Below are 26,790 nucleotides of genomic sequence, written 5' to 3'. Positions count from 1 at the left end.
CTGGGACTTCCCAGGACACCTTCCTACTTAAAGCAATCTGTCCCGGACTTTGGGGAAAAAACCCACCTCATCACGTTTGCAATAGTTCAGTGGTGGAGAATCCACCACCAGAGTGGAGAGGGGATCACCCTCTTCGCTATTAAGCTAAGGTACACTCATAAAGTAATGTTGTGTAATTAGTAATAACTTTGAACTGAAATGCGGTTAGCTTTGACTCCTGGCCCCCAGGAACTCTTTCAAGAGGCAGAAGGGTCCATAAGCTCAGAACTCATACCTCCCTACAGTCTGCCATCAGACCATCACCTACCCACCTCTGTTCAGCTGTTTTGAACAGCCAGAGGGACTGACCATGCTCCCCTGGTTTGTGGCCTTGCCCTTGTACGTGTGACGATTTACCTATATGCATCCAATTTTCATTGGCAGACTTTTTCTTGAAAAAATGCAATTTCACAAGTCTTGCTTTGCAGCTTTAGAGCCGTGTTAGCACCAGGAAAAGGATGCAAGAGCTTGTACAAGGATGCAAGAGCTTTTGTCACTTCTGCACCGGTTTAGCACTCTTATGCATGGAGCAAGTGGGCGTGTGAGGGGTGAGTTCAGCTCCAGACTGGTCACCTCTCCCTGCTGCTGCCAGTGCGAGTGTCAGGCTCCCCTTGCGGTCACATTACTGGCACCAGGCATGGTCCGAGATGGGGGCAGCGGCATGCCAGGGGGCTATCCTGGGATACCTAAAATGGCACTGGAGGCTTGGATGGACTGGAGACTTGCATGTAGGCAACTGTCCTGCCTCAGAGCCGTGTGTCTCCCTGTGAGCTAAACACCTTGGACTTGCCTTTAGTTCATGGGGAGCAAGAAGCACTCATACAGGGATTTATCTCATTTTAAAAGAGATGGCTAAAAAGGTCTCAACGACTCACATGTCAGAAGTGCGTTTTTCTCCCCGTTGATGGAAGGCTGATCTGCTAGAGGCAGATAGCTATTGACAACACATTTGTATCTGGTCAGATGAATCCCACCCACGGTTGTCCAACAAACACTGCTACCGCCTTAGCTATGTGGGGTGAGAGCCCTGAGCATCCCAGGTGCTGTAGAGGGCATCTGCCGTTTCCAAATTGCTGACAGTGTATATGGGCAGGACATACTGCAGGTGAAGGAAAGAGGTCATCCCCTGCCTTTTTCACAGAACTAAAGAAACGTAAAGCCTTAGATGCACCCTAGCGTTTCAGACAATTATTAGAGATGGCCAAGATCACCTCCTGCTACGATCGGTGGAAGGGTGTAGGTACCTTCAGTCCATGACTCGGATCAGCCCTACACCAGGGGACAGTGCAGGGCATGGTGAAGCTGAGCTGGAACCATTGCACTGCTTGTTTGTGGCCACTCAATGATTCCTTCCCCTGAAAGTCAGGCCAGGGACTGGGCCCCCCTTCATCTGTTGCTGCCCTAAACTGTACGTGAACTGTGACTCCAGCTGAACACACCAACCTAATCACCACGCCACAGAGCTACCCCCACAGACCTCCTTGGCAGAAACGCTCTGAAACAGAATTGGGCCGTTTACTGAGTTTTGTCTGGATAGGCAAGACACTGAAGGAGGCATTTGCTCTGTGAGTCCCTTAGACCAGGGGTCCTCAAACTACGGCCCGTCGGCCGGATACGGCCCCCCAGGGTCCACAATCCAGCCCCCGGTATTTACAGAATCCCCACCCCCACCCCCCCCGCCGGGGGTTGGGGGGGAAACCACGCAGCCGCAGATGACTGCCTGCCACTTCATCCGCGCGCCAGCCCCCTGGTTAAAAAGTTTGAGGACCCCTGCCTTAGACTCTAATTGTTGTTCAAGTTACCATTGCATCAGAGCCTAACAAAAGATGCTTAAGAAAACAAGGAATTAGACATCAGTTGTGGTTCATGGGGTCATGGAAGAAATGTAGCACGCACAAAAATAATAAGCAGGCCATCTCTAGTGTCTGTTCTTTAGCACTTATAGGCCATTCATGCTAATGAATGAACAACCATTAATGCTAACGTTTATGACTAAATAGAACCGTAATTCAATTACAGATCTTGTTAGTGTTAATTCACAGTCAATCTATATATTTCCCTGAAAAACTGCTAGGGAATCGGTATACAATAGATTTTTCTTTCTAAGTGAATGGATTATTATTTTGTTTAAAGCACAAATACTTGGGAGCTCTGCTATCCAATCTCCTTGCGTTATTCTAGGGATACGGTCAGTGATCCACAAATTAGTCTTGTCTGGTAGCAGTACGATGGCAGCTGGTGAAACGTCGGAGCCTTTCTATTGACATGCTGTTGCCGCATGGGGGTATTAAGGCAGTGGTCGTTAGGACAGACCTTCTAGATGATGCTTTGGTGAAGATATCTGAGGGGCTTTAGTTACTTAGATAAAACAGCTTGCGGCAATGGGGAAAATCTAGCACACAAATGGCACACGGTGCTAACGCTTAGGATGGTAATCCTTTGGACCAAGATGGGGATGGTGGGGACTTACAACCTTGAGTCTAGATGCAACTTGCCCATCCTAGCCTGGCTCTGGACATGAACCAATGTATCCTGATTCTCAGCAAAGCTCAGGTAAGGTTAACATCATGGCTTTTACCTGCCTCATGTCCAGACTGATCATGCATCTATGGAGTGCATGGCTTCTAGGTTTCCTCTGAGCACACCTACAACAGCAAGCTCAGCATCTCCAGAGCTTGTTCCCTGACCAGGGCTCTCTGCCTTGCCTGCGTTGCTACCCCTCCCTGGCCTCTAAACTGGGGTGCCAGGATCCCAAGGGATTATTGTGGGTGGCTCCTGACCCATGCAAATGCTGGAGCTTGTCTGGAAGCCAGCCAGGAGACAGCTGGTTGGCACAGACCAAAACTGTGCCCAGGGCTGCTCTGCCTCCTTGACAGCACTGCCTTTGTAAAGGATTTAGGTATTTTGAAATCTGGCCTCGTTCTCATTTGACACAAACACCATCATCTTTCTAGACAAGCGTAGCTCAGTAGATGGCACTGCCCACAGTGTGCCTCGCTACCTGCCCAGGGCAGGTGAGTTGGGTGTCCCGCGGTCCCTGCTGCAGAGCAAGCAACAGGTTCAGCCCTGGCCTCCCAGTTCATTACCAGGCAGCCTACTATGGGCAAGGCACCAGATTCCTGAACCAGCCTAGCCAGGCAAAATGCGCCCTACCGGGCTGTAAGCAGCACTTCCCAGAAAACCCTCTATCAGCAAAATGTTTCCTCTCCAGCAAATTAGCAAGTTCCGATGAAAAGTCCTGTCTCCTGTTTTTCCCCTGAAGAGCTCCGCTTCTAGCCCAGGGTATGGTTTTGTCCTGCTCTCCTTATTTCAGGTTGCAAGACGTTCCTGCCTGGTCAAGCTTGCACTAAAAGTGGGCACTTGCTGGGTTATGAGAATTATCACACAGGCAATCGTTGTGTACTTCCACTGCCTGGAAAGCTCACATTTCTAGTTCGTTTCTCAGATGACTCTAACATTATTGTAGATCAAAATAGCACCCTCATCAGCTTTCTGAATATGGGAGATTCACTTTGCTTTGTACAAGTGCTCTTGCTGTTTCACCAGCACAACGCAGCCGCAGAACTTAAGGCTGGGCTGGGAAGTGTGTTCTTTCATCATGGTAATGTTACCCTGTGGCAGTTTTCTTTTTAAAATTTTTTATGGAATTTAATGGAGGTGAAAGTCACTAGATGAATGGTTTCAGAACAGATGCTCTCCAGCTAATCAAAAAATGATTTTGCAAAGCAAACTTGCCCTCTGCTGCCTAGCTATGGGCCCAGCTTGCACCAGCTTTGCAGCCCACGGCCCCTGTACCCGCTGTCTTTGCCTAAAGGGCAGGGGATTCCTCTCCATCCTGGGTGCTCGTTTAGTTCCCTCAGTGAAAGATTCCTACAGGATGAAGCTGTGCGTACATGTGTCTGACATCCCAGACCGTCTCTCATGCCAGGGGACTTGCTGGGATCCAGCCTTCTCCCTTGCCCTCCCTGCAGCTCACCATTTCCCTCGCAGAGCTCCCGTCCTTCTCGCTGCAGGGAGGGAATTGGGGGGGGGTGTTTGGGGGGGGTGTGTGTGTGGGGAGCGTGAGGAGAGGCCCATCTGCTCAACAAGGTGTTTCGTTTCCAGCACCACCACAGCCCTCTGACCCCAGGAGCCCCGCAGCCCTGCTGCCCGGGCCAATATGCCTTTGCAGGCGGTTTCGGTTTAGTTGCCCCTGGGCATCTCGCCCTGGCCTCCTGCAGAGAAGCTTTAGCAACCCCAGGAAGCTGTGGGAGGTATCCATGTTCATTCCCAAAGCAGAGGCACTTCTCCCCCAGTGTCTCTGTGCCCGCGTAGGCAGCACGGTCATCCGGGAGCCTGTTGGCTTTACCTGGCAGGGACCTCTTTCTCCTTTCTCCAGCTCAGCACACAGCACGTTCTCCATTAGCGGTGGGATCCGCTCCAAGCACTGCTCCCTGCTGACAAGCTTCATCCGCGCTTTCTGCAGCACGTGGGTTGGTGCCTCCGCAGCTGCAAGTGAGAACGATTAACAAAACCTGCAGAGCAGTGCAGGCTTGTAGGGGTGAACTTGCAGCTGGAGGCTAGCTTTGGGACTGCGCTCAGCTGGGTCTGTAAAGCACCTCAGGGCAAGGGGGTCTAGGGGCACAGCCATGTGGTCCTGGGTCATGGGGGCTTACAGGGGCTCTCCAGATGTTTAGCAAAGGTAAATTTGTGCTCTTGACTTTATGCCAGACTAAGAGGTGGGTAGGTAGGTAGAAAGGGGGGAGGTGTTAATGGGCAAAGCTGAAATCCTGGGGAGTGGAGGCTTGCTAAATAGGATTTAAAATGACGACTGATTTTTGTAGATGACCTCTGGGATATGCTCCAGCTGGAAGCCCCCCAAAGGGATGGCTTGTCCTGCTGGTCCTGAGATGAGCTGCGTTGCACACCCTGGGTTTCTCACTCTCATTTCTGGGGAACTCGGTCGGAGAGACACTTCATGGAGCCCTGTGAGAGCGAGCCCTGCAGAGGAAAGTCCACTGAGCTTTCCCCAGAACACATGGCCTTGCTGTCCCCATGCTTTCCTTGGGGGGCTGTGAGGCCATGCCTCTGCCAGGGGACCAGCTGTGTCTTTCAGAAAGCGGCTCTCAGGGTGGCAGTGCACAATGGAAATCACTGCTTTATTCTTCCCTTGAGACGGGAAAACAGAAATGGCAGCGGGCACCAGCAAACGAAAAAAAGACTGAAAATATACAGGGCTACTTGGAGAACCCACTCATTTCACCCACGTTTCTCTCTGAAGTGAACCTCAAGGATAAAACTGCCTTTTGGAGGATATTGCTACTGGGGAGGAGACCTACAGATTTTCAGAAACTCCTTCTACCACGGTTCACCGAGCTAAATCCTTCCAGCACCTTCAGCAGGATTTCGGGACTCAAAGGTAAGAACTAAAAGACAGAAAGTTGTCAGGTCCCGTTCCCAGCGAGGATGGAGCTGCTCCATGGAAGTGCCCACAGATTCAAACACTTTGATGCAGGCACCTCCACGGAGGTGGCTCCACTTGCCGAGGTCTAACTGGCTGCAGCTGAAGAGGAGTCAGGCTGGTGCTACCTGAGGTGCCTTTTGAGAGATGTCGACCTACAGAAGGCTGGTAGAGATGGGCAATAATCCATTTTTCCCCACCAAGGAACAGTGCCTCATACTTCTTGCTATGGCCCGTATCACACATGCCCCTCACCAAACGCAGCTTCTGCTGGTTTTCTTCTGAAACCTCTCCCAGGGAGAAGGGGGGGTGTGCCAGGGCTGAGCATGCTGACCTCATGCTGGGTGCAATTTGGGTAGCAGAAGTGATGTCAGCTGAGCCCACACGGCAGCAGGAGCCCAACCTCCACTGCCACACCATGCATTTTGCAAAGAGACTAGCTGAAGAGAAATCCTGCCAAGCTGCAGAGTGGCTCTGCAGCAGCACGCTGCTTTTCTGTCTCTAGGAGCACGTTTCCTTGGTGAAACAGGAGAGTTTCACAACTACGGTACAGTGTTGTGTATGACTGTTAAGCGAGGCCAATGAAGCCTAAGAAGGAACATGCAGAGTTTCAGAGATGAGGCGGTAACCCTCTGGAGCAGAACGGCAAGGCTTAAATGGGACATTCGCTCGCGACATCCTAGGAAGGACTGTTCAAGCCTCAAGGCACCACCTTCCCCACTCTGTCCTGATTAATTCTTTCCAATAATGAAATCGCTCATTAGCCATTTAGTGACATTTGTTCAGGATAGACATTTTGGGTCACAATCAGCACCGGAGCTCCTTTCATTAGGGCTTAGACAAGAGCAATCAACGATAGCAATCTGCTGTTCTAAATGAGTGAAGAAGGGTGGCCAGTACCATTGAATCAATCTGGTTCATGGAGGCAGGAAGCCAAAGACAACCCTAGACCTTCATTTCCTTTATTCCAGAACGCTGTAGACCCAGACTAACTTGCCCACCAGGGTGGAGCTTGTCTTACTCTGGATGCCAAGAATGGCATCCAAAGTAAGGTTGAGTTCCTTCAGAGCAAAGGTGGCTCTGAATTATTGGCTGGAACATACATGCTCAGAGTAGCCTGGACTTCGCTCTGGGATCAGTAGGTGGATGTTTCTTGCACTGAACAGAGAACTGGTGGCTGTGCAGGGGCTGCGAGGGCCTGGATGTGCTTACCAGGGAGGTAGGGAGTGGAAGCTAGTGTGGGTAACCCCTCCTGGGAGAGAACGTGTACTTAAATTGCATAAAACCCAGCCTCGGTTAGCAAATGCATCTCCTGACAGTAGCTTACCTGCTGTCTTGGAGTTGCTTGGGGTTCCCCACCCAGCAACCCAGCAGTGTTGCCACATATCGTTGTTGTACATGAAGGGCAAGCAGATGGGTATTTTCTTATTGCTGAACTGGATGGGAAAGCTGAGCAGGATCAGAGCGATATCATTTTCCATGCTCGTATTGTCAAATCCTTCGTGGATGATCAGGCTCTCCGGTTTATGTTCTTCCAGCGGGAGGCTCAGGTCATTTCCCCCCATTGCGACGGTCAGGTCTGGTGGCCTTATGAACAAAACAGAAGCAGTGCAGACATAAGCAAACACGAAGGCTTTGTGTTATAAAGGTTGGTGCCTCCTCCCCTCCCCCAGGTGGGGTAGGGTGGTGCTCAGCAAATTGCAGAGGCAGGTTGGCTATAGATAGTGTCAAAATGTACCCTCACTGCTGGGCAAAGCTGATTTTCAGGGCAGAGAGGTGCAGAGGCAGAACATGAATGCAACCAAGTTATATAAATAGCCCCGTTGCTAACAAACAGATGGAGTGGGCAGCATCTTCTGGATTGCTGTGCCCTGGGCTGGCTGCTCCAGACCACGCTGTCCCCAGCCAGCTGCCACAGGTTGTGACGCCACAGGTCGTTTGTCACCAAGCAGCCTCAGCTCTCGGACCTGCTGAATTTTAGAGGGGGCTCACAGAGGGCGGGATGCTGACCCTGGCCATTGCATGGGGTTGATTTCTCCGGAAACTTCTGCTTTAAAATCAGATTCTCCATGAGGGAAGGGTGTTTGCTATATGAAAGCAAGGGCAATTTGGGGGTTAGAATAAGCTGGAATGGAATAAATCTACTTTTACAAGGTACCGCAACACGTGTAGGCATACAGGAGATGCTTGGGGACATTACCAGCGTCACGGGCATTTATATAAGGCTGCTCAAACCACCATTGAAAATATTTCCCTTCCATACCTCCTGGTTACGCAGATTTCTGCACGTTTCTGTTGTAACACTACCTCTGATCAAAAACGGGCCCATTTTCTCCAGAGCAGACAGCCCCTGTTTGCAGGGCTCTCTCTCTGGCCCAGTCACGTATGCCTCACATTTGACCCCCGGGAGGAACGTTATCAACCCATTGCGCCTGGGCTGTCCTCACTTCCCACGAGTACTTACACCTCTTCTCCAAAGCAATGGGCCGCAGTTAATATCCACGATCTGCTGATGATGGTGCCTCCGCAGATATGTTTCCCCTTGCTCTGGATGCTCACATGCCATGGGAACTCCCCAGCCTTGGCGTATCTCCTTGCCGCGATCATCTTGCCAGTGTCCCGAAAGGGCTCGTAAGATGGTCGGAGGCCACACTCTGGGTACAAAATGAGACATATTGCTCACGTACAGCAGTGCCACTGCCTGTGCTACTGAACTAGAGGGGCAGGACATCAGCTAAGGCACTGCTCTCTAATCATCCACGCTACTTGATCTCTACCAAAGCCCCTCGCATCACTGTAGCCTCCCTGAACCTGCACTCTGCCAACCACTGCCCGGCAGTTTGGGGACTAGCAGGGAGCATGAGTGGAAGAATTCAGCACCAGGCTGTAGTACAAGCCATACTTCTATGCCATCAGATACAAGAAATAAGCCCAGGCCTCTTTCATTTACCAATAGGCGTATCTCCTGTTGGGCTACTAGCAATTCCACTGTGCTGGTCATTTCTAACAGTAAAAAGTACGGAAGGAAAACCTGCATTGATGCTGCCGATCAGAAAAGCGAAACAGAGGAGGGTGAAGCACAGCATTTCAATCCCAGTCCTGGACCGACACACTTCGACAACGTTCAGAGCAGTGGTGCTCCTGCAGACACCACAGGACGCCTTCCCTACTCTTGTGTTCTCACCAAAGGCAACGCACCTCCCTGCCGCAACCAGGGTCACAGCGCAACCAGGCTGTGACATCACACATTCCCTTTGTTTCTGTTGACATCACTGTTGGACGCTGTCCTTCCGAAGGCGATGGGGAAAGCGCAGTGGTTTCCCAGAGGCTTGGGCTTTGCTTTAGCTATGGTAGGGATGGGGCAGCAGTGAAATCCCCGACCGTATCCTGGAGTGACTTCCACAGGGTATTGCAGTAGTGGACTTAATGAGTTGGGTGCTGTAGCCCTTTTTGGGTCTTGAACCATGTTCTTCTCTCCAAAGACCTCAGGTGTGATCCCACATCAGCTTTCATCTTTGACTCTGAAAAGTGCTGAAGCCTGTCAAACTCCAAATTAATTTTCTTTTCTTCATTTAGGCCATGGCTGTTCTCAGAAGGAAGGGGCAGCTCTGTGGCAGGGTAAATTTCAAACGGTGCCAAACCAGAAGTATGGTACCAAAGATGCTGAGGCAGCCACTTTGTTATGGGCAAGGGTGGCTTACGAGACCAAATCCAGCTTAAAAAACTAATCCACGAGGCTGACTCATTAGCATTTCACCGTTACTGATTATTAAAAAGGAATAAGGCCTAAAATCCTAAAGATCCACCTGAGATGAGTCTCAGGTCTGAAAAAGCCCCATTCTGCCTTGCAAATTGCTCAGCTTGGTTCCTGAGGAACCGCAGTATGTAGTGCTGAATCACTCTGTTCTTGCTCACTGTACCCAGGCCTAAGCCATTGTTGGAAATTACCGTACCAGGTACTAGAAATCATAAATTAGGTAGACACACCAATAGAAGAAAATGGTAGCAAGCAGAGATTTATGTAAAGGATCCTGGCAGGGTCACTTATGAAAGCAAGCTGAAAGATTCAACTCTGAGGAAGACCACCTGAGCGGGGCCGAAGGCCGGAACAACCCCCTCAAAATTGATGCCAAGAGAAGACTCTGCTTAAACGCTGCCCAGGCTCTGCCTAGACTCCACCTATCATTAATATGCAATGAGATGTTGTTATCACATGAATAACGTACAAAGAGATGTTGCAATCACGTATGTTAAATGTATAAATTACCCTGTTTCGCACCTCTGCTTTGGAGCGAGTTTGTGTGGTGCGAACCACCTCCTCCCCTGAGGAGATAATAAATACCTTCCTGCTAAAAGTACAGAAAGTCTCTTAGCAGTTTTCTTCATTCTGAGGTTTTTCGGCATCAGGGTGCACAAAATTTTCCACGGATGCTGGTTCAGCCCAGCTATGCCACCAGTTCGGGCTCCGTGAGCCTCCTACTCAAACCCCACTGTGGGACGCCATTTTGCGGCGTACGAAGGCCCGGGCTGTGGCTGTGGTGCAGGCAGAGACGCTTTATTCTACAGAGAAGCCCATATTTACACCTCTGAGCCCGGATACACATCCCAGCTGTGTGTACCACGGGGCTCAGGGCAGAAACCCCTGGTGCAGTTCCACAGCTCTGGAGCACTGCAGGCCTGCAGGCACCTTGGCACTGCTACATCACCGCCTTCATCTTCCTTACTTTCCTGCACAAGAGCCAGCTGTTCTCTCAGCTCCTGCCAGAGCTGACGTTCTCTATTCTCCTCTCATACATCTCTCTTCAGACACTCTCTGTCCTCCACTCCCACACACCCCTGCTCAAGCAGGCTCTCCTAGAGCAGCTGCGCAGGGCCGCAGCCAGGCGGGCTCTGGACGTCCCCAGAGAAGGAGACTGCGCAGCCTCTCTGGGCAGCCTGTCCCCGTGCTCCGGCACCCTCAAGGGAAAGAAGTTTTTCCTGCTCTCCCCACGGAGCTCCCTGTGCTGCAGTTTGTGCCCGTTGCCCCTTGTCCTGTCGCTGGGCACCGCTGACAAGAGCCCGGCCCTGGCCCCGGCCCCCTGACACTGGCCCTTGAGATATTTTTATCTGTCCCCTCCGGACCAATGCACATGCTTCAGCTCCCTCCAGTCCCCACAGCAAGCCCCAGCCACCAGCTCAGCCACAACAGCCCAGTGGCCTCGCAGCAGGGCAGTCGGGGTGCTTGTGCCCCCACCATCCATCCACTGCTGCAGAAAGCCCTCTGCCCAGCCGGGCATGCTTAGCTTCACTAACACAGCAAGCAGCTACACGCTTCTGTTGCGTGGCACCTCATTACCTTTCAAGACAGACACAAAGCAAAAGAGGCACCTTTGCCCCTCACCCAAGCAGTCCCTGCCTGCACCCACACCCACCTCCCTCTGCGGAGTTCCCACCCGCACCGAGCAGCAGCATTGTGAGCCGCATTGCAAGGTTTCCAAGCAGGAATAAACAAGACCCACCCGCGCGGCTGTCCCTTATAGCGTGCGTGACTTGCAAACTGCAGGTGCTGGGTCACAGAAGCTGGGTTTTTTCCTACAGACTCAAAGGTGTTTGCAGGGTGTTTCAGAATAATCTCTATTCCCCGGCAAGTCATGCCAGCCATCCTCAGCATAACAAAACCACAGAGTGGAGAAAACAACCCAGAACATTCACCAGAAGGGCAAGAACAACTGTCTCATTTTCCCAGTACCTTGGGAGAAAGACCACAAGCCTGCACACCTGAAGTTTGTCAGCAAGTTGATTATGCCCGAGCAACACACTGCCCCCATTCCTGAATTTTCAAAATGTCAGACACTGCAAGTGCATCATCAAGGTCCCACAGAGAAGCACGAGTTACCAGAACAAGTCTTAAAGTGTGTATTTCGGTGATTCACTGGGGCTCTGGAGCTCAAGGTGGGTTCAGGGCAGATTTCAGAGCTGCTGCCTCCCATTTCAGGAAGCATGGCACCCAGTGCCACCTCAGAGCACAGCCCCCAATACCACAGAAGCTGTCCCCAACATACTTCAGGTGAGGGGAGGGAAAGAAAAAAGCCAGGCAATTTTTTTTTTCCTGATTTATTGTGGCTAAGATCAATGACACCCATTTATCAGAAGCAATTTGCTAATTCCAGTGCTGTTTGGACACCATGCGGCAAACCTCCTCCTCACAAACCAGGTCAGCCAACTGCGTATGAACCCATTCCTGAAAACAGTCACTCCCTACAACATTAACTCACACCTCAGCCCACTGACCTCCAGTACTTTACATGCTCCTTACCTCCAAACTTAATTCTCTGTACATGCTTTGGAATAATGTTTTTTCTCCAGAGGGGAGAAATCTTGCTTACTGAAGAGTTACCATGGAAATCAGATTGGTTACAAGAGCTCTGGAGAGACTAAGAGCCACATTAACTTTTACTCTCCTGGAAGTGGAATATTTGTTAAAGCATGTTCATTAGTTGAAAATTACCAGCCGAGTAGCTAAAAGGTATTTACAAAGGCCACCAAAAATCCTTTCTGAGAAGGACTGTATGTATGTTTTTATTAGTGCATTGAAATGGCATTGCCAGGCACAGGACGTATGAATAACCTGCTCAGCAGTCCCTTGTCCCATTACTGAGGGTAAAGCTCCACTAACATCGCGTGCCCCTGGAAGGAGAGAGAGAAAGAGAACAGTCACAGAAAAGACTGATTATTACAGACACGCACTCAACTGGAGATGCCCATCTCCCAACTGTCATAAAATAAAAGGGAAGATGAAAATTGAGCTGATTCACTAAGAGGGCTCTGCAGACAGTGGTTTGACAGCTTCGGGACAGCACAGATGTGCTTCAGGCTGGCCAAGGCACCAGAGTCTACCCTGAGTAATGCATCAGGCTGTCCTGAGGGCCAAACTGGGAATCGAGGGTGAAGGCAATGCTAGGACCAGTGCCCTCAGGTGACAGAAGGCGAGCCCTGCCTGCTAGGTCCCCACCGGTCCCTGCAACCTGAACCATGGCTCCCATCCACAGCCTCAAGAATTGTAAGGAAGAGTCTCACCCCCATTTTTCTTGTAAAGACCCTTCTTCCTCAGATCAGAAAAACGATCCTCAGAAACCACAATTTGGGAAGTCTTTGAGAGTCACCAAAGGAAACCCCCAGAACATGGCTGAAATCTCTCTTTGCCTTTTGTACCAAACGGGCTGATGAGGGCTAATTGCCCAGGGATGATTCCGAGGCAGGCTGGAGAGTCTCTGAAGTGGACAAGGCAGGAGGAACTCACTGAACTCAGTCACAACAAGGAGGCAGCCAGCCAAGCCGGAGGGTATTATGAACCCCCAAGTGCCATGGGATTTTGGAGGTGCCCCCACGGCCGGTGTAACTAGACAGGATTTCATAGTACCAACAGGATCAGAAACATAATTCCTGCCCCTCTGCAGAGGGAACAGGGCCAGACCATACAGCACCATTACCTGCCCTCCTGCAGCACAGGCAGCAACCAGGCCGTATTGTCCTCCCTCCTTCCTCAACCTATGGGCAGCAGTAATTACCAGACGGCAGCCGGTGGCAGCAAAAGGATGTCCCAGTGAGAGGGAGCCACCCCAGTTATTGAACTTCTCCATAGGAGGAACTCCAACCTGCAAGAGCACACAGAGGAGAGGACACACAATCACCTGTCTGGAAGAAGACTGCCTGACCTACTCATGACAACGCCAAACCTACAACAGTCCAGGCTGGCTGTATGAAGTGTTCCTTGGCACGTAAAAGAGCCTGACAACAGGACAAAATTGTGCTAAAGGCTTTACTGCATCACCTGCAGCCAGACAGGTATACTCCACACTGTTAGAAAGCATGTCCAAGGACTGAGCCCCTCCCACTGTTTTTTATTCCCTCCTCTTCAACAATTACCATTACGGTTCTAAATCACCTCCTGCTCAAAATGGGAGCACCATTGTTCCCAAAGAAACTCCTCACATCGGGATTTGCTAACCCAGAATTCAAGAAACATTGCTTCTCCTCACAGAACACAACAGCCCTGCTTTGCAGCACCACCACCATCCTGCTGCAACGAGGAATTAAATTAATCCTAAAGTTAAACTAAAGATAAAAGTGTCCTGACTGTGTCTTACCTTTGACTTTTTGCCCATGTAGTTTTGTGCAAACCAGTCCGAATCCATAGCTTTCAGGTTAGCCAGTATCTGCCCCTGGAAGGGAGAGGAGGGCAACATTAACAAGGATAATGGCAGACCTTGAGGAAAGCCTATGGACAGCGCTAGTAAACAGGAGTTGTCCTGAGGCTAGCTACAGCCACAAAACCAACACAGCCAACTAAAAAAGCATTCGACAGGATCAGCCCTGTCAATTAATGTTAGCTCAACCTTAACTAGAAAAAGACGCTGTCCAAGTAACAAGCCACGTCACCACAGTAACACACAGCCCCAATCCAATTAGTAGATGATGTGCAGAAGTGGTTTCCTTCATACAAGGGTCTTGGGAAAGCAAGGTTTATTTTTTTAAAGTATTATTTTAGAACAATCAGTATTCCTTTGGTGACTTCAAGCAACGTAAGCCACTTAGCATAGATTGTGTCAATGTAAAAATGTAGCATTTAAAATATATACAGTACTTATATTTAGACATAAATGTAGAATTACACCTATCTACATTTAGTGAAGGTCTTGAGACCTTTCACCAACACGAAAGCAGATGTCCACAGAATGACATTTTACAGTTAAAGGCATCCTTAGTGTTCAGAGTACTTACAGCAAAAGCTTCGTGGAATTCAAACACATCAATATCAGCCATGGTTAGACCAGCCTTCTCTAGCACTTTGGAAGTAGCATATGTTGGACTGAAGAAGAGTTAAGAAACAGAATTCTGGCGTGAATACGTTTCCTCATACCATCATCCCCCTTCTCCACAGTGACCCACATTACATTCCTTCTCTCTAGGGTTCATGGTACAGTGCTCTGCCTGTCACACTCCAACTAAAACACAACCCCAGGTAACTACTGCTAGTACCAACAGACCAAGGTGCCCCCCAGCAAATGAGGGTGGGTATTTCCGCCACAGCTGCTCTCCCATGTTAGCCACTTCCCCATCCTGAGTCACACCTAACACACCGGCTCTCACACCTTTCCGAGAAAGCCTGAAGAGATGTAATCTCTCAGGATACACTTCACAAAACACAAACATGTAACAGCAAGTCAAGGCTAGTTGTCACACTAGTACGGCCTGTTAGGGCATGTTCTTGATCATCACCACCTACCCCAGAAGCAGCTGGTCCTTTGGATCTTGGGACACATACACAAAGTCCCTGCACAGGAGAAATGCTGTTAGCAACAGAAAGAGAAGAAAGGGAGAGCAAACTTCAGAAGCCACATAGAGTAGTCCCTTTTTACCTTAGGTAGGCCTTTGGTTTGTATCCCATTGCCAGAGCCTTCTCCTCAGACATGAGCAGAACTGCTGAAGCACCATCCGTCTGAAACAGGCAGACAAAAGCAAGATCACTGCCTGAAGAACAAGCACACCCTGCACACAAAATGAGCCTGACAGCCCTCCAGCAGAGCAACTGGCAAGAAAGGACCCAAATGTAACCGGAGCTTCCAGGACATCCCCCTATGATATGGGACAAAGAACAACTCTGCATGACAGAGCTGATGGATAGATAGATGGATGATCTCCGAATGGTGTTAGCACACACATTACTGAAGCACTTCCTTAGAGTTCAGACCCACAACTCCCCCTGGTTTCAAACAGGACAGAAATCCCTAAAATCCCTGCCTCTCCTGAGAACAAGCTGGTTACCCCAAACACTCACCTGTCTACTTGGCTCCGTCCCAGAACAGGAGTATAATTCTGGGATGACACAAGCCACAGGCTCACCACATTATTGCAAAGATGAACATCACAGCTTTGGCACATGACCACTTATTTGGGGCTAATAGCCTAAGCTCGCCTACAGACCTGTGGCACAGAGCACACCAACAGCATTTCTGCTGTTCCTAACACCAAGGCCGTGCCATTACCAGGCTTTTTTAAGTCCCCAAGAACGCTAAGGATTAAATAGCATCGCTGCTGAAAGAGCTCCAGCAGTAGTTACTTGCTTCCTTTGAAATGCTCATCACAAACTGTGAAAAACCTTTTAAATACACAAGAACCGGTCAGGGCCGCATGCAGGAACATGACCGCCACCTTGAGCCCTCTGTGGGAGACTTCCAGTGGCAATCACCTTCTGTAAGGCTCAGATACACCTCACCTAATTTACACAACTACCTTAAAACTTCAGCATCTAAAAAAGCTTCCTTTAAAAGCGCTAAAGAGAGAAAAAGGAGGATATGCAAAAGAGAGCTCGTCATAGATGTGCTAGAGAAATCTCTCTTTCCTCTCTGTGGATTGCAGGGCAAGCCTTAAAGTGACAAGTTTAGGCTAAAACTACTAACTTCTAGACTTAAAATGTGATCAATCCCATCTGGGACAGAATTTTCACATGTGCCTTTGAATGATCAACCCTTATAAGGCAGCTACAGAAAAATCAACAGGTAACACAGACCAAGACTTCAGGTGTTTAATTATTGATTTTAAAAAGAAACAATCCAGTACCCAAGATAACCAGATGGTAATACAGATCAAAGTTACCCTTGAAAAATCTGAAAGCAGGTGACATTACAAAGGGGACAACTAACTCCCACAGATTGTAACAGCTTGACCTACACACCTATGGGAGGCAGAGGGTAAACCAGACAGTTCTCCCTTCTGGCTCACAGGGATGGGAACACACATTACCAGGAAGGAGGAGTTGGCAGCTGTGACTGTTCCATAGGGCTTGACAAAAGCTGGCTTCAGCTTGCCCATCTGCTCAAGTGAGGAAGGACGGATCCCATTGTCTTTGGTAACTGTATCTTTGCCTGTTGATGAAAAAAAAAAAAAAATTAAACTACAAAAGTCAGCAATATACATGAGTTTGCACATCAGCAGTCCAGGGGGGGGGGAAAGAAACAATCGGAAAACTGTGCTTTTTATGAGAAGTGGGAAGAGGAAAAAACAGAAAATCCATTCATGGTATCAGCATATTTAACCTGGCTAAAAAAATACCACTTAAAAATTAAAGCTGCATCACTTTCTCTCTGAAGATTGCAAAAATGAAGCACTGCTATCTATTTACTGTAAGAAAAAATTAGTACATGGAAAACTCACTTGATTAAAGAATTTAAATTCAGATTATAAAGCCTAAATGGGAGAACTGGGCCTAAATCAGTATACATTTATGTGCCAAGTTTTGAGGAAGTAAGAGCACTAGGAAGAACCAAATGTATACACCTTCAACTACACCAGCTGCTTAAATAAGCCAGTTAACAAAAATTACCAATTTTAGTATAAAGACTGTATGTAAGCATGAATCTAGGAAACTAAGTACAGAGTAAAAGTGCCCCAGATGGATAGGTATTACACCAAAGCATGTCCACTGGCTGATGGGGGATAAGGGTAGAAATCAGGCCACAGAAAGGACAGCTTAAATTTTCTCCCCAAACTATTTCATATTGGAGCAATGACTGTGAGGCTGGTGAACCGGAGTCTACCAAGATAAACACATTTCAGCTCTTCCTATCCAGTGTCTGATTGATCAGATCAGGATTTTATTAGGCTTTCTATTCATTGTTAGTGATTTGGGCTATAAACATGGGTTCTCTTGTCCGACTGAAAGAGCAGGGGGATTCTTGGTCCAACCGTTCTGATCTTCCTTGCTGTATCACCACTTAGCATGGATACAAGATGGGTATTACAATATTTAGGTAACTAAGTATATGTTTATATATTTAGATGTGTATGTTTAGAAACATGCTCCTATGTCAGTAGTTTTCCGAGGAGAAACAGTCTCTCACGAGTTAAAATCCATATCAGATATACAGAACATTATGAATCTGACCCCAGTACTTCCCCTCCTTTACTAAATAAAGTATTTCTTTATTGCATGAAGTGAATGCTAACAATGAAACATGCATTTTTACCTGGCACTTTGAAGGGTACCACATCAAGTAGCAAGCCTCCATCCTGGGCTTTCTTAGCTAGTGTGTGTGAACGGAGGGCATACTCATCTTGCTCCAAACGGGAAATGGCAAAGGCAGCAGCCAAACGATCAGCAGAGTGCCCCATAGTCTCACTGGTGGAGAACTCTGCCACAGCTGGGAGCTACAAAACAGAAAAATAAAGTCAGCACACATCAACACCCATCCCTGAGCAGTTACATACAGTTCAGAAGTTGGTTAAGCCCTGCACAGTCAGCCAGTGAAACCCTTTTGTTTATTACGCAGGGCAGTTTAATATTAGAGTTATGCAATTAACACACAGTGACTTGGGCAAACATATTAGAAGAAGCATCACTTTCAAAGACTTTAGAAAAAAAATGCATAAAAATGAGGTCCAGACTGCTGCTTACTGCAGGGGTTCAAGAACTGTACTGCATTTGCACGCGCAGACAAAAGAGCAGCTGCCTTCTGCATTGAACAAGGAACCCCCTCTGAAGGGTGAACAGACTTTTTGGGCTAAAGTGAAACAACATATCCTGGGACCTTAAAACTCCCTGTCAAATACTTCCTCAAGAAAAACCAGAGACAGGTGATTTCAGCTTAGTTTTCACTCTTCCAGCAGCACACAGGAAATCCCTGCATGCATTTAAATCTGCAATTTTCATATCTTTGCTGGACTTTGGACCTCACCTCTGCTGTACATACACTGTGCTTCACTGCACTCACACTAAAGGCAGGCAGCAGCAGCGCAGACACACAGTTTTCTTGTGAAGAGTTCGGTGATGGTAAGGAGAGAAGTGCTTTTCCTTCTCATCTCCACCACGTAGTAATTCACCCCCCTCATGCCGCCAGACAAAGAAGAGTGGCTCCCTCTACAGCAGACTCCTGCTTTTAACAAGCAGACTGCAGATTCTCATCAGGGCCCAAACAGGGGAGCTGAACACATTTAGCACCTGGCAGGGTTTGGCCAGGAACAGCAATCATAAGGCACATTTAAGATGCATTAATCAAACAACAATTCTATTCATATAGTAAGGATATTCCTCTCTGATATTAAGCATGTTACTTCTATTATCTAGGAAAAAAAAATCTGCTGATCCTTTAGGACCCTTGCATAAGTTTTGTATTTCTGGGGGAAAAAGTTTCTACTTTTGCAGTCTCCAGCACAGTTTGTCTAGGAGTTGTAGGACAGGGAGGTTTTGAATTTAGTTAGGTTTACTGAAGACATACAAGACGACAAAGCAGAGAGTCACAACGCTATGAGATCCATTAATCAACTGCAGTTTTAACTTAAAGCACAGGACAAAGATCCAATAAAAGGCAAGCCACAAGCAGCCACCTTACACTTTTTAAATCCTCTCCATTGAGGCTAGAAAAATTACCCAAGACAATTTGTTTTACACCTCCCTAGAAAACAGTTTAGCTAAATATCTAAATGTCTGGAAAAAAATTACCTCAGGAGCGAAGTAGTCAGGGCGAATTTTGGAAATCAGGGAGAGCTTTTGGCCTAACGTCTTGGCTCGGTTAAGAGTCAGCATAGTCTTCCTCATCTTCCTACTGTGACGAATGGGAACATCTGACATTAACTCCACACCCCCAGCTACCACAACATCGCACTGTCCAGCTGCAATCATACCCACGCCTGCAGAACAAGACAAGAGTTTCCCATGAGAGCTGTGGGAAGAACTGACACTTAGCCCGTTAGTGCTTTGGATACTACTACATTTTATTTCCTTCTTCAGCCTCTGGCTTTGGCCAAGTTATACAACACATGTTTAACAGAGACAGCCATTTTCTGAATCATGCTGGTTTTACAACTTTGCTTCTACTTCTCTTTGTCACATGCAGCAGTTGGGAGAAGAACATCCCCAGCAATTTGAGACAGTAGCCGGGTCTCAATTTTTTTTGCTCTGTTTAGGCTAAGTCAAAAACAAACGTAGCCTGAAAGGTAGCAACTTCCTTATCATGATGGAGTCTTTACCTCCCAAGCTGAAGTAGACACTGAGCAGAGACTACTGCTGAAGGCAAAGGGTTATCAAGCTGCTGGCAGGTCTACAGCAGACACTTGATTCATATTATATTTTGTTGGTTCAAAAACTTCCATTCCAGGATTTCTTCAGATGCTTACTTATATTCACTAAGCACTGCAAGTTAGACAAGGTATGCAGAGGAGCTGCTAAGCTCCTTCCCAAACCCATAGCTTCTTCCAGCCAACGTACCTGTGGTCATAGCCTGGTTTGAAGAAATGCAAGCCATGGTGACTGTGTGGGCTGGAGTTTTGTCTGAGAAACCTGCTCCCAAGGCAGCCTATAAGCAACAAAGAATGGCTGTTAAAACCAGCACCTTTTTGCTCCACAGGGTCAGAACTACCTTCCGCCCAGCAACACACCTTTCCACACTAAGCTGAAAACAAGTACATCAAGTTTTCATTCAGCCAACTACTCATCCCCTCCCCAGACTCCGGGAACAGGAGGAAACAAGGTTCTCAGTTGCATCATGCAGACAGTCACTGGCCATCCCCGTTAATAAAGTGACAAACTAACTGCACACTTCACAATTTCAAAAGAACTTCCAACTACTTAGCATCATCTTTGCTTCACCTTATTTGCAAAGGCAATATAGGAAGGGAATTATTTAGAGCCCCTCAGTACAAGGCACCGTGACCTGCTTCACACAGTACAGAAAACATTTCCTGCAGTTCAGAACACAGCCTCTCAATCTGATGCAGCTGAGAGCACAGCCTCCTACCACAAGAGAGCTGCCCACAGCAAGACCTTCCCTAGTTGAGATGTGGCCAACTGGTTTAAAGTTCAACAGTTGTTCCCAAGTTAAAATTATACCACAACCTCATCTGACTGGCAGGTGACCAAAGCGAGTATTCGCATACACAAGGCTAAAACGGCTGATGGAACTGGACAGCCTCATAACCACCTCCTCAGTCGTTCCAGCCCAGGTTACATCATGGTTTTGCCAAGTTGCAGAGAACAAGATCAGAAGCTCCAGATTACAGAAAATCACATGCTGCCTCCGTAACATTACTGCAGTAGACCAGCTTCTTTCTGTGTATAATATGCAAATTGTGTTTTCTAACTGCCCGAAAAAAGGGCAGGTAAGCTACTCCATTTCAAATCATTCAAAAGCTGCATCTGATCAGCCAATAAAATAAATAAATACCACAGTAATCTATGACAGCACACTCTAGTCCTCTCAAGTACTTTGGACAAGCCAGCATTTAAATCAGTTAAGAGCTGAGTGATCACCAATCACTAACAAAAGCTTCCCTCTCAAGGAAGAATCAAGTAGAGGCTTCACTGCATTAAAATACACTTGATCTACAGCAGATTTCAACAGGAGGGAGAGTCCCATACAGTTGACACATACAATACTGCACAACTAGTTCATACTCGCAAATCATGTTTAAACAAACCATAATACTGCAAATTTCTTTTTTTGCGCCAAGTGTTTGTCATCTTCATGCTAGCTGCAGAAATCAGACTCACAGAGGAAATGCTGCAAGTAACCTACCTCTCTGGCAACATTACTCGTTTTCACCTCCTGGATAACTGTGCCATAAACAATGTAATCAACAGCATCCTTTGGGACACTGGTCCGGTTCAGCAACCCCCTGAGGAGAAGAATAAAAAAAAAAGAATTTGCACCATGTAAGCAATAACTACGTCACAGTCCTCCAACATACTCTTTCTGCCAGCTTGGCTGGAGAACAAGGCAACAATGGAGCCACATCTTCTGCCCCTAGTTAAGAAGAAATCTTGCATGCATATGTACTTAATGAAAAGTGTAATTTGCTATGGACTGCAAATAATCATGGTGATAATAGCAATATAAATTATTACATAATTTCATGAAAGCAACTGCTCTACACTCCCTCCACCCCCAAAATGGCTGTTAGTATCTTCCCCAAATTGGAGTATTCTGACATCAAAAATTTAAAGGAAGAGGGCCTTAAGAGCTAAAGCTGATCACCTTTTGTTTAGGAACATTTAAAAATTCAGTAAAGACACACAGAAAATAAGCAGTGTGTTTTCACCATATGGCATCATTTGCCAAAACAACTTGACAAACATGTCACCACAACAAATCCCACTGCGGGCAGTGATTTAAGGCCACTGGGATACAAATGCAGTTTCATGCACTAAAAAGCACCAAATAACAACAAAACTAAGGGCCCCTCAATCAGTAACTTCTCTTCTGCAGCACATTAAAACCCCCTCTATGTCCGGACACAGCCCTCACACACGACTAACATGCTGCCTGTCAAGCAGATTAGCCTGCCGTGGCTAAACATGGCATTCAGATTTGGCACAACTGCACCAACCTCATGATCTTTCTCTGAGCCTTGAGATCTCCCTCCCCCCCAGTAAAGCCTTCTCTCTTTTCAACAGCACTTTGCCCTGCTTCTCAACACAACAAACCCACTCCTAACAACCTACAGCTTTTGTCAAATCACTGCAGAGTGGAAAGGACAGGCAAGATGATAGAATTAGCTTGTTATTCTTGTTGCCACTTAAGTTTTTCCCTGCATTGCCCAGACTGTTTTTCCCATGAATTGTAAGCACGCCTCAACAGCAGCTACGACCTCTGTATTTAGAAAACTACAGTCAGAATTCAAACTAAAGTTTGTCAAGCAGGACAACAAAGCCATCTCTTTCTAATAGCACATTTTAGCACAAGCCTATTGTAAGCCCCACTGCTTAAGCCACCTATGAAGGTGGTGGTGGACTATGAAAAATTAAGGCCCTGGATCATGTCATTCAGAGTCTGAGACAAAGCTAGAGCCTTGACTTTCAAATCTGTTGAAGCTACCATACCAGCGTTGGGACCCCAGCATCTCAACAAGTTTTTTGGGCCCTTCTAGTGTTCAATTTACTTACTGCAGTGCTGCTCTTGCTAAGTCATGTGGCATAAGATCCGCATACCTGAAAGTTAAAGAAGAAAGGCAGAAACTTAGGGGTGTCAGAAACCGATACAGATGTCCACTTCACCACTGTAAGCGCACATCAGTGGCAAAGAACTGGTGACATACCAGAAATGCTCTGCTGCATTTATAATCAAACATTTCATACCCCGGGTTGTGAGGACTATTGGTGTGTAAGCCAGCATGCAATTGCTGTAGTAAAACCACTGGAAAGCAATAGTTACAGAATAAAGAAATCCCCTAGCCATCCTCAGAAAGTTAGGTCTGATTCTAATTCAGCTGTGGATTTGGTGGCATGACAGTCTAGCAAGAAGAGTCTACAGCAGATTCTCTGCATCTGTCCTGCTAGTTTTGTGAAACTTGTTGCTTTATTTGCTGTAAATTTACCAGCAGGTTCCTCTAGACATGCAGCACAAATCCTCGTTCTTCTCAGAATTCACATACATGGTTAACCTTCAGACCACGTTTTTTCATTAGGTAAGCTGGAATAACTAGCAGCCTAACTTCCATACTTCTAGGCATAAGAATAACTACATTAAAAAGAACAAGTAAGCTGATTTTTTTTCACAGAGATTCTATAATTAACCAAGTCAGCATGTATTTTCCTCTTATTTTATACTTACGAGGTGCCAGACTGCAAAAATGGAATACGGACACCATCTACCACAACGATATTCTTCGTGCCACTTTTGGCTAAGGTCTTCTTACTCTTAGGCTGGGCTGCCGAAAAAGAAGTAATGTTAACAAGAATACCAGCAAGCTTAAAGTAAGACCCTGTAAAAACTACTAGAAAACAGGAAAATGTTCTCTTTTGGTGCATAAGTCAAAAGCAGGGTAGGTAGGACACCTGAGCTGTAATCTTGTCTCCCTCTGGCTAATTATGAGATGTGTGAAACATGATTTAACAACTTGGTACATCCCCCATCAGCAGAGGGATTCATCTATAGTTACACTGAAGCAATGGTACAGCTGAGAACAAAGCCACGTAACTCCCAGTCTCTATTACCACTGACAAGAATACTGCAGGAAGACATCCCTCTCAAAATGCTGTACAGCTTTCAATATGAATGAGGCAGACCAAATTCAGAGTGTGAGTAAGATCTCCCACTTGGGGAACAGCAAGGACTTCAATTAGCGACCAACTTACTTTCCACAGTAACTGCCTATATACATGCTCTTACTGCACAGTGAAAGTGAGATAATTCAAGGTAATCAAAACAGTTCAGGAAGTCAACTTTCACTCCCAGAGGAAAGCAGTAGCACAAAGAATGCATATATTTGCTGTGGGTAACTTGTTACTTCTCTTGTATGGTGTCTGAGCATCTCAGGTTCAAGACAAAGCATGTCATGGTAAGAGTATTGTTCAACAGGCCGCTGACACAGCTCTTCTGAAGTAACGATTAACAAAGACTTCAATGAGAATTTCCTAATACCACGAGGCCTGTAAATCTTAATGAGCATATGGGGCAGCTCCTTTTACAAGCAGGAGGACAGAGACACGTAAAAGCAGATTAAGGCCAGGAAACACTGTGCTCAAGCAAATGCCAGCACTAGGATGAAACTCCAGCACTGTTCTTGGGTTATATAAGGCTTTCTGTGCAGAGCCAAGGAGACGAGGGGGAGCTGCTGTCTAGGCCCATTTCCAAACCCCAGGCAGCTCAAAGCATTAGTCCCCTGAGCCACCCCCCACAATGAATCCCAGAATGCCAGATCACCTGGACTGCTCGCTAAGTGCCATGGCTAAAAATCTGTGTAACTGTGCATGTTCAGCAGCTCCACCAAGACCTGAGCCTCTCACTGGTCTTGTTGGACTTCAGAGCTAATTCCACAAGCTCCTCCTTGTCACGGACAATTCCCTCCCCTCTGGGCAAGTAAGCTGGTTATGCCCAGACAGTTCATAAACCCCGAGTTCAGCTTCTCTGTTTAGGTTCTAGAAATAGCTATCTGTCAGGTGACAATGGAGCGTCAGCTCTGGACTGGGCAGAGCTGCTGAGAGCCAGGGGCATTCAGAGGTTGAAGGGACTCTGCCGCAAACAGCAGTTTGCCTGTAGTTTTACTTGTTTGCAGTTTTTGAGCACTCAAACTAAAGCAGTCTGTGCCGCTTGTCTGAGATTTAAGCGGAATGAGACTCTGGAAAAGGGTGGCAGCTTCAAAAATAGTCTTCTCTAGCACAGACCCACTGCTTTTCCTGTTTTTTTTCACTCTACCTGCAGCTTGTAACGGTGAAGAGCAGCTCAGTGATCGAGCAACTGAAAAACAAGAAAGAAAAAAATAGCGTATGTCAAACAAGAAATGTTAAAAACATTTCTAGTTTCTGTAAGAACTATTAAAAAAATAAGATAACTATTAAAAAAAGTAAGACAACTGCACTAGAGCATCTGTGAGCTCTTTATTAGTTTACTTTGTTCACAAAAACAACACAGGTCACATTACCTGTTAACATGAGATTCCTCCCACACCTGATGTGGGAAGGGACAAATACAGCAACAACAGAATTAGCTAGTTAAAAAAAGAAGTCATGTTTTTATAAGATGACAATGGAACAGAGATTCAGATACAAGCAACCATTCCAAACCCAAGACTTAAAAACAGAATTTTATGACCTACCAATTCAAGCTTTTAATAAACTTAAAAGATACTTACAGACCCTGGCAGCCCATGCTGAGGAAGCAGGGAGGTTTCTGATGGCATGGGTCAGCATGGAACTCATTTTGATATCTAGAAAATGGAGAAAGACTGATCCTAGTCCAATCTAGCCTATGCAGAGCAATTTCAGGTTAAGCGATCTGCCTGCTTCACACATGGCCAAAAAAGCGTAGAAAGAAAAGACAGTCCAAGGGCAGCAGTGCAGAGAATACTTCCTACTACATTTTTTGAACAGCATCTAACACACAAGGAGTCTGGCTTACAACTGTGGCCTGCAAATGTTCATGTAAATAAATACTCATCTCTCCAGTGACCCAGCACTGTACTGACAGCAGCCAGTGCCGCTTTCAGTCCCCCTCCCAGTAACTGTTCCACCACTTCCTTCCCCACTGGAAAATTGTCCCAGTGCCCAGCCAATCTCACTACCAGCGTGACTTTCCTGATGCATTCTCCTTGGCACAATTTCATGCTGCTACCTCTTATTTTAACCATTGATGGTAACCTCAGTAACTCCCTGTTGAATAGCCCCACAAGAAGCAGAATAAGTTGGTATCCACTACCCCAAAAAACTTCCTCTGTAGCCTTCATGAAGCTAATTCCAGTACAGGGTTTCCCTACAAACAAATCCTCAACTACAGTTTTTACTGCCCAGGGCAAAAAAAACCCCATATCTCACGGCTCGTTCTTTTGCTGCTTCACAGTAACATCCACTGCACTCTGTCACTCTTCTGGCATTGAAGCAGCGCTCTTCCTCCAAAATACACACACTTCCCCTCAAGGGTTGCAGAAGCACCTGCAGCCCCAAGCCCAGCACACCCAGGTATTGCAGGTCTCTACAGTTTCTCAAAACTCAGTGTAAGCTGCCAGCCACCCCCTTCCACTTTGATACCTCACACCCTACAGCTCCGGACCTGCAACATGCCACGCAGCACTCCTCATTCCCCAGCCTGCTCTAGCTATGTTGGCATCCCAAAACCCAAACCTAGGCCCCTCACATCAGTAAAGGTCCAAAAATCAAACCTCCTCCCACGCATACTTCTCTGGATCACCTCCCTACAACAGTGCTCGCCCTCCACCCGTGCTGAGCTCCCTCCCTACACTTCTTTCCCCAATTTTCCCTGCGCAACTGACAAAACTCCTCCTCTCCAGGTCCCCAAGCCGGACCCACGCCCTGCACACCGCACAGCTGCTCTCCTCACAACGCACCCACCGGCCTCGCCCCCCACCACACACGCTATCCCCCATGTTTTTTGTAAGTCAGCCGCTCCCCTGGCACCCCAACGAGACAGCACGCGAACTGAACCGGCCAAAGCTCCTTCCAGAGCCTGCAGGATCTGCCCCGCTTCCACAGCAGCCCCTACTGCCCTTCCCCTCTCCACACACAACACCCCCGACCCTCGCACACGTTTCGCACACACACGCTGCACATCCACCCCGTGCGCTCACAGAGAACACAAGCTACACCCCCACGCACTACACATCCGCTTCTCTCCCTGCCCAACAGCCGCTCCTCACCCCACGCACAGACCAGAGCCACTACCCACCCACTCCTCGGCATGCACACACCTCACAGCCACCTTCACCCTTTGCCCGCCTCCCCTGCACCCCCAACCGACCGCCCCGACGGCCCCCTCACCCCCCGCAGGCCCCGCCACCCACGCACCTCCGCCGGCACAGCAGCACCGCCCCGCACTACCGCCACCGCC

The 26,790-nt window shown here is 47.6% G+C and overlaps 2 protein-coding genes across 3 annotated transcripts in view; both read right to left on the bottom strand.

Annotated features, from left to right (window-relative positions):
• LOC102045850 (serine protease 48) overlaps nucleotides 1-11,868 on the bottom strand; it is a 235,877-nt gene extending 224,009 nt beyond the window's left edge. Inside the window, exons 1-4 of the mRNA XM_055714017.1 lie at nucleotides 8,511-11,868; nucleotides 7,944-8,133; nucleotides 6,807-7,066; nucleotides 4,388-4,527 (exon numbers count right to left, since the gene is read on the bottom strand). Of these exons, the coding sequence (XP_055569992.1) occupies nucleotides 4,388-4,527; nucleotides 6,807-7,066; nucleotides 7,944-8,133; nucleotides 8,511-8,721 (801 nt within the window). The 5' untranslated portion in view covers nucleotides 8,722-11,868. The remainder of the gene's footprint in view (nucleotides 1-4,387; nucleotides 4,528-6,806; nucleotides 7,067-7,943; nucleotides 8,134-8,510) is intronic.
• A 142-nt stretch (nucleotides 11,869-12,010) lies between these two features.
• Nucleotides 12,011-26,780, bottom strand: HADHB (hydroxyacyl-CoA dehydrogenase trifunctional multienzyme complex subunit beta). Of its 2 annotated transcripts, none has more exons than XM_055714011.1 (16): nucleotides 26,748-26,780; nucleotides 25,082-25,156; nucleotides 24,646-24,687; nucleotides 23,062-23,158; nucleotides 22,395-22,439; nucleotides 21,028-21,127; nucleotides 19,722-19,809; nucleotides 18,957-19,144; nucleotides 17,485-17,665; nucleotides 16,262-16,383; nucleotides 14,878-14,957; nucleotides 14,745-14,792; nucleotides 14,240-14,327; nucleotides 13,606-13,680; nucleotides 12,949-13,113; nucleotides 12,011-12,145 (listed from the first exon to the last, which is right to left on the bottom strand). In XM_055714011.1, the coding sequence occupies exons 2-16, from the start codon at nucleotides 25,146-25,148 to the stop codon at nucleotides 12,110-12,112; spliced, it is 1,422 nt and encodes a 473-aa protein (XP_055569986.1). In that variant the 5' UTR covers nucleotides 25,149-25,156; nucleotides 26,748-26,780; the 3' UTR covers nucleotides 12,011-12,109. The 2 variants fall into 2 exon arrangements, with proteins under 2 accessions (XP_055569986.1, XP_055569987.1); XM_055714012.1 differs by lacking the exon at nucleotides 26,748-26,780 and adding an exon at nucleotides 26,721-26,744.
• Nucleotides 26,781-26,790: the final 10 nt, after the last annotated feature.

This window comes from Falco cherrug, chromosome 6 (genome assembly GCF_023634085.1).
Source record: "Falco cherrug isolate bFalChe1 chromosome 6, bFalChe1.pri, whole genome shotgun sequence".
NCBI lineage: Eukaryota > Metazoa > Chordata > Aves > Falconiformes > Falconidae > Falco > Falco cherrug.
The sequence above is the reverse complement of the archived record's forward strand: the minus strand, read 5'-3'. Positions and strand labels throughout refer to the sequence as shown.

Bases quoted from the DNA above. Each gene is read 5' to 3' on its own strand.
- HADHB (XM_055714011.1), bottom strand. From the start codon at position 25,148: ATGAGTTCCATGCTGACCCATGCCATCAGAAACCTCCCTGCTTCCTCA. The intron at 23,159-24,645 runs GTAGAGTGAAAA...CTTTTTCGGCAG, and splicing joins TTCACCGTTACAAGCTGCAG to CCCAGCCTAAGAGTAAGAAG. The intron at 19,145-19,721 runs GTACGTTGGCTG...CTTGTTCTGCAG, and splicing joins AAACCAGGCTATGACCACAG to GCGTGGGTATGATTGCAGCT.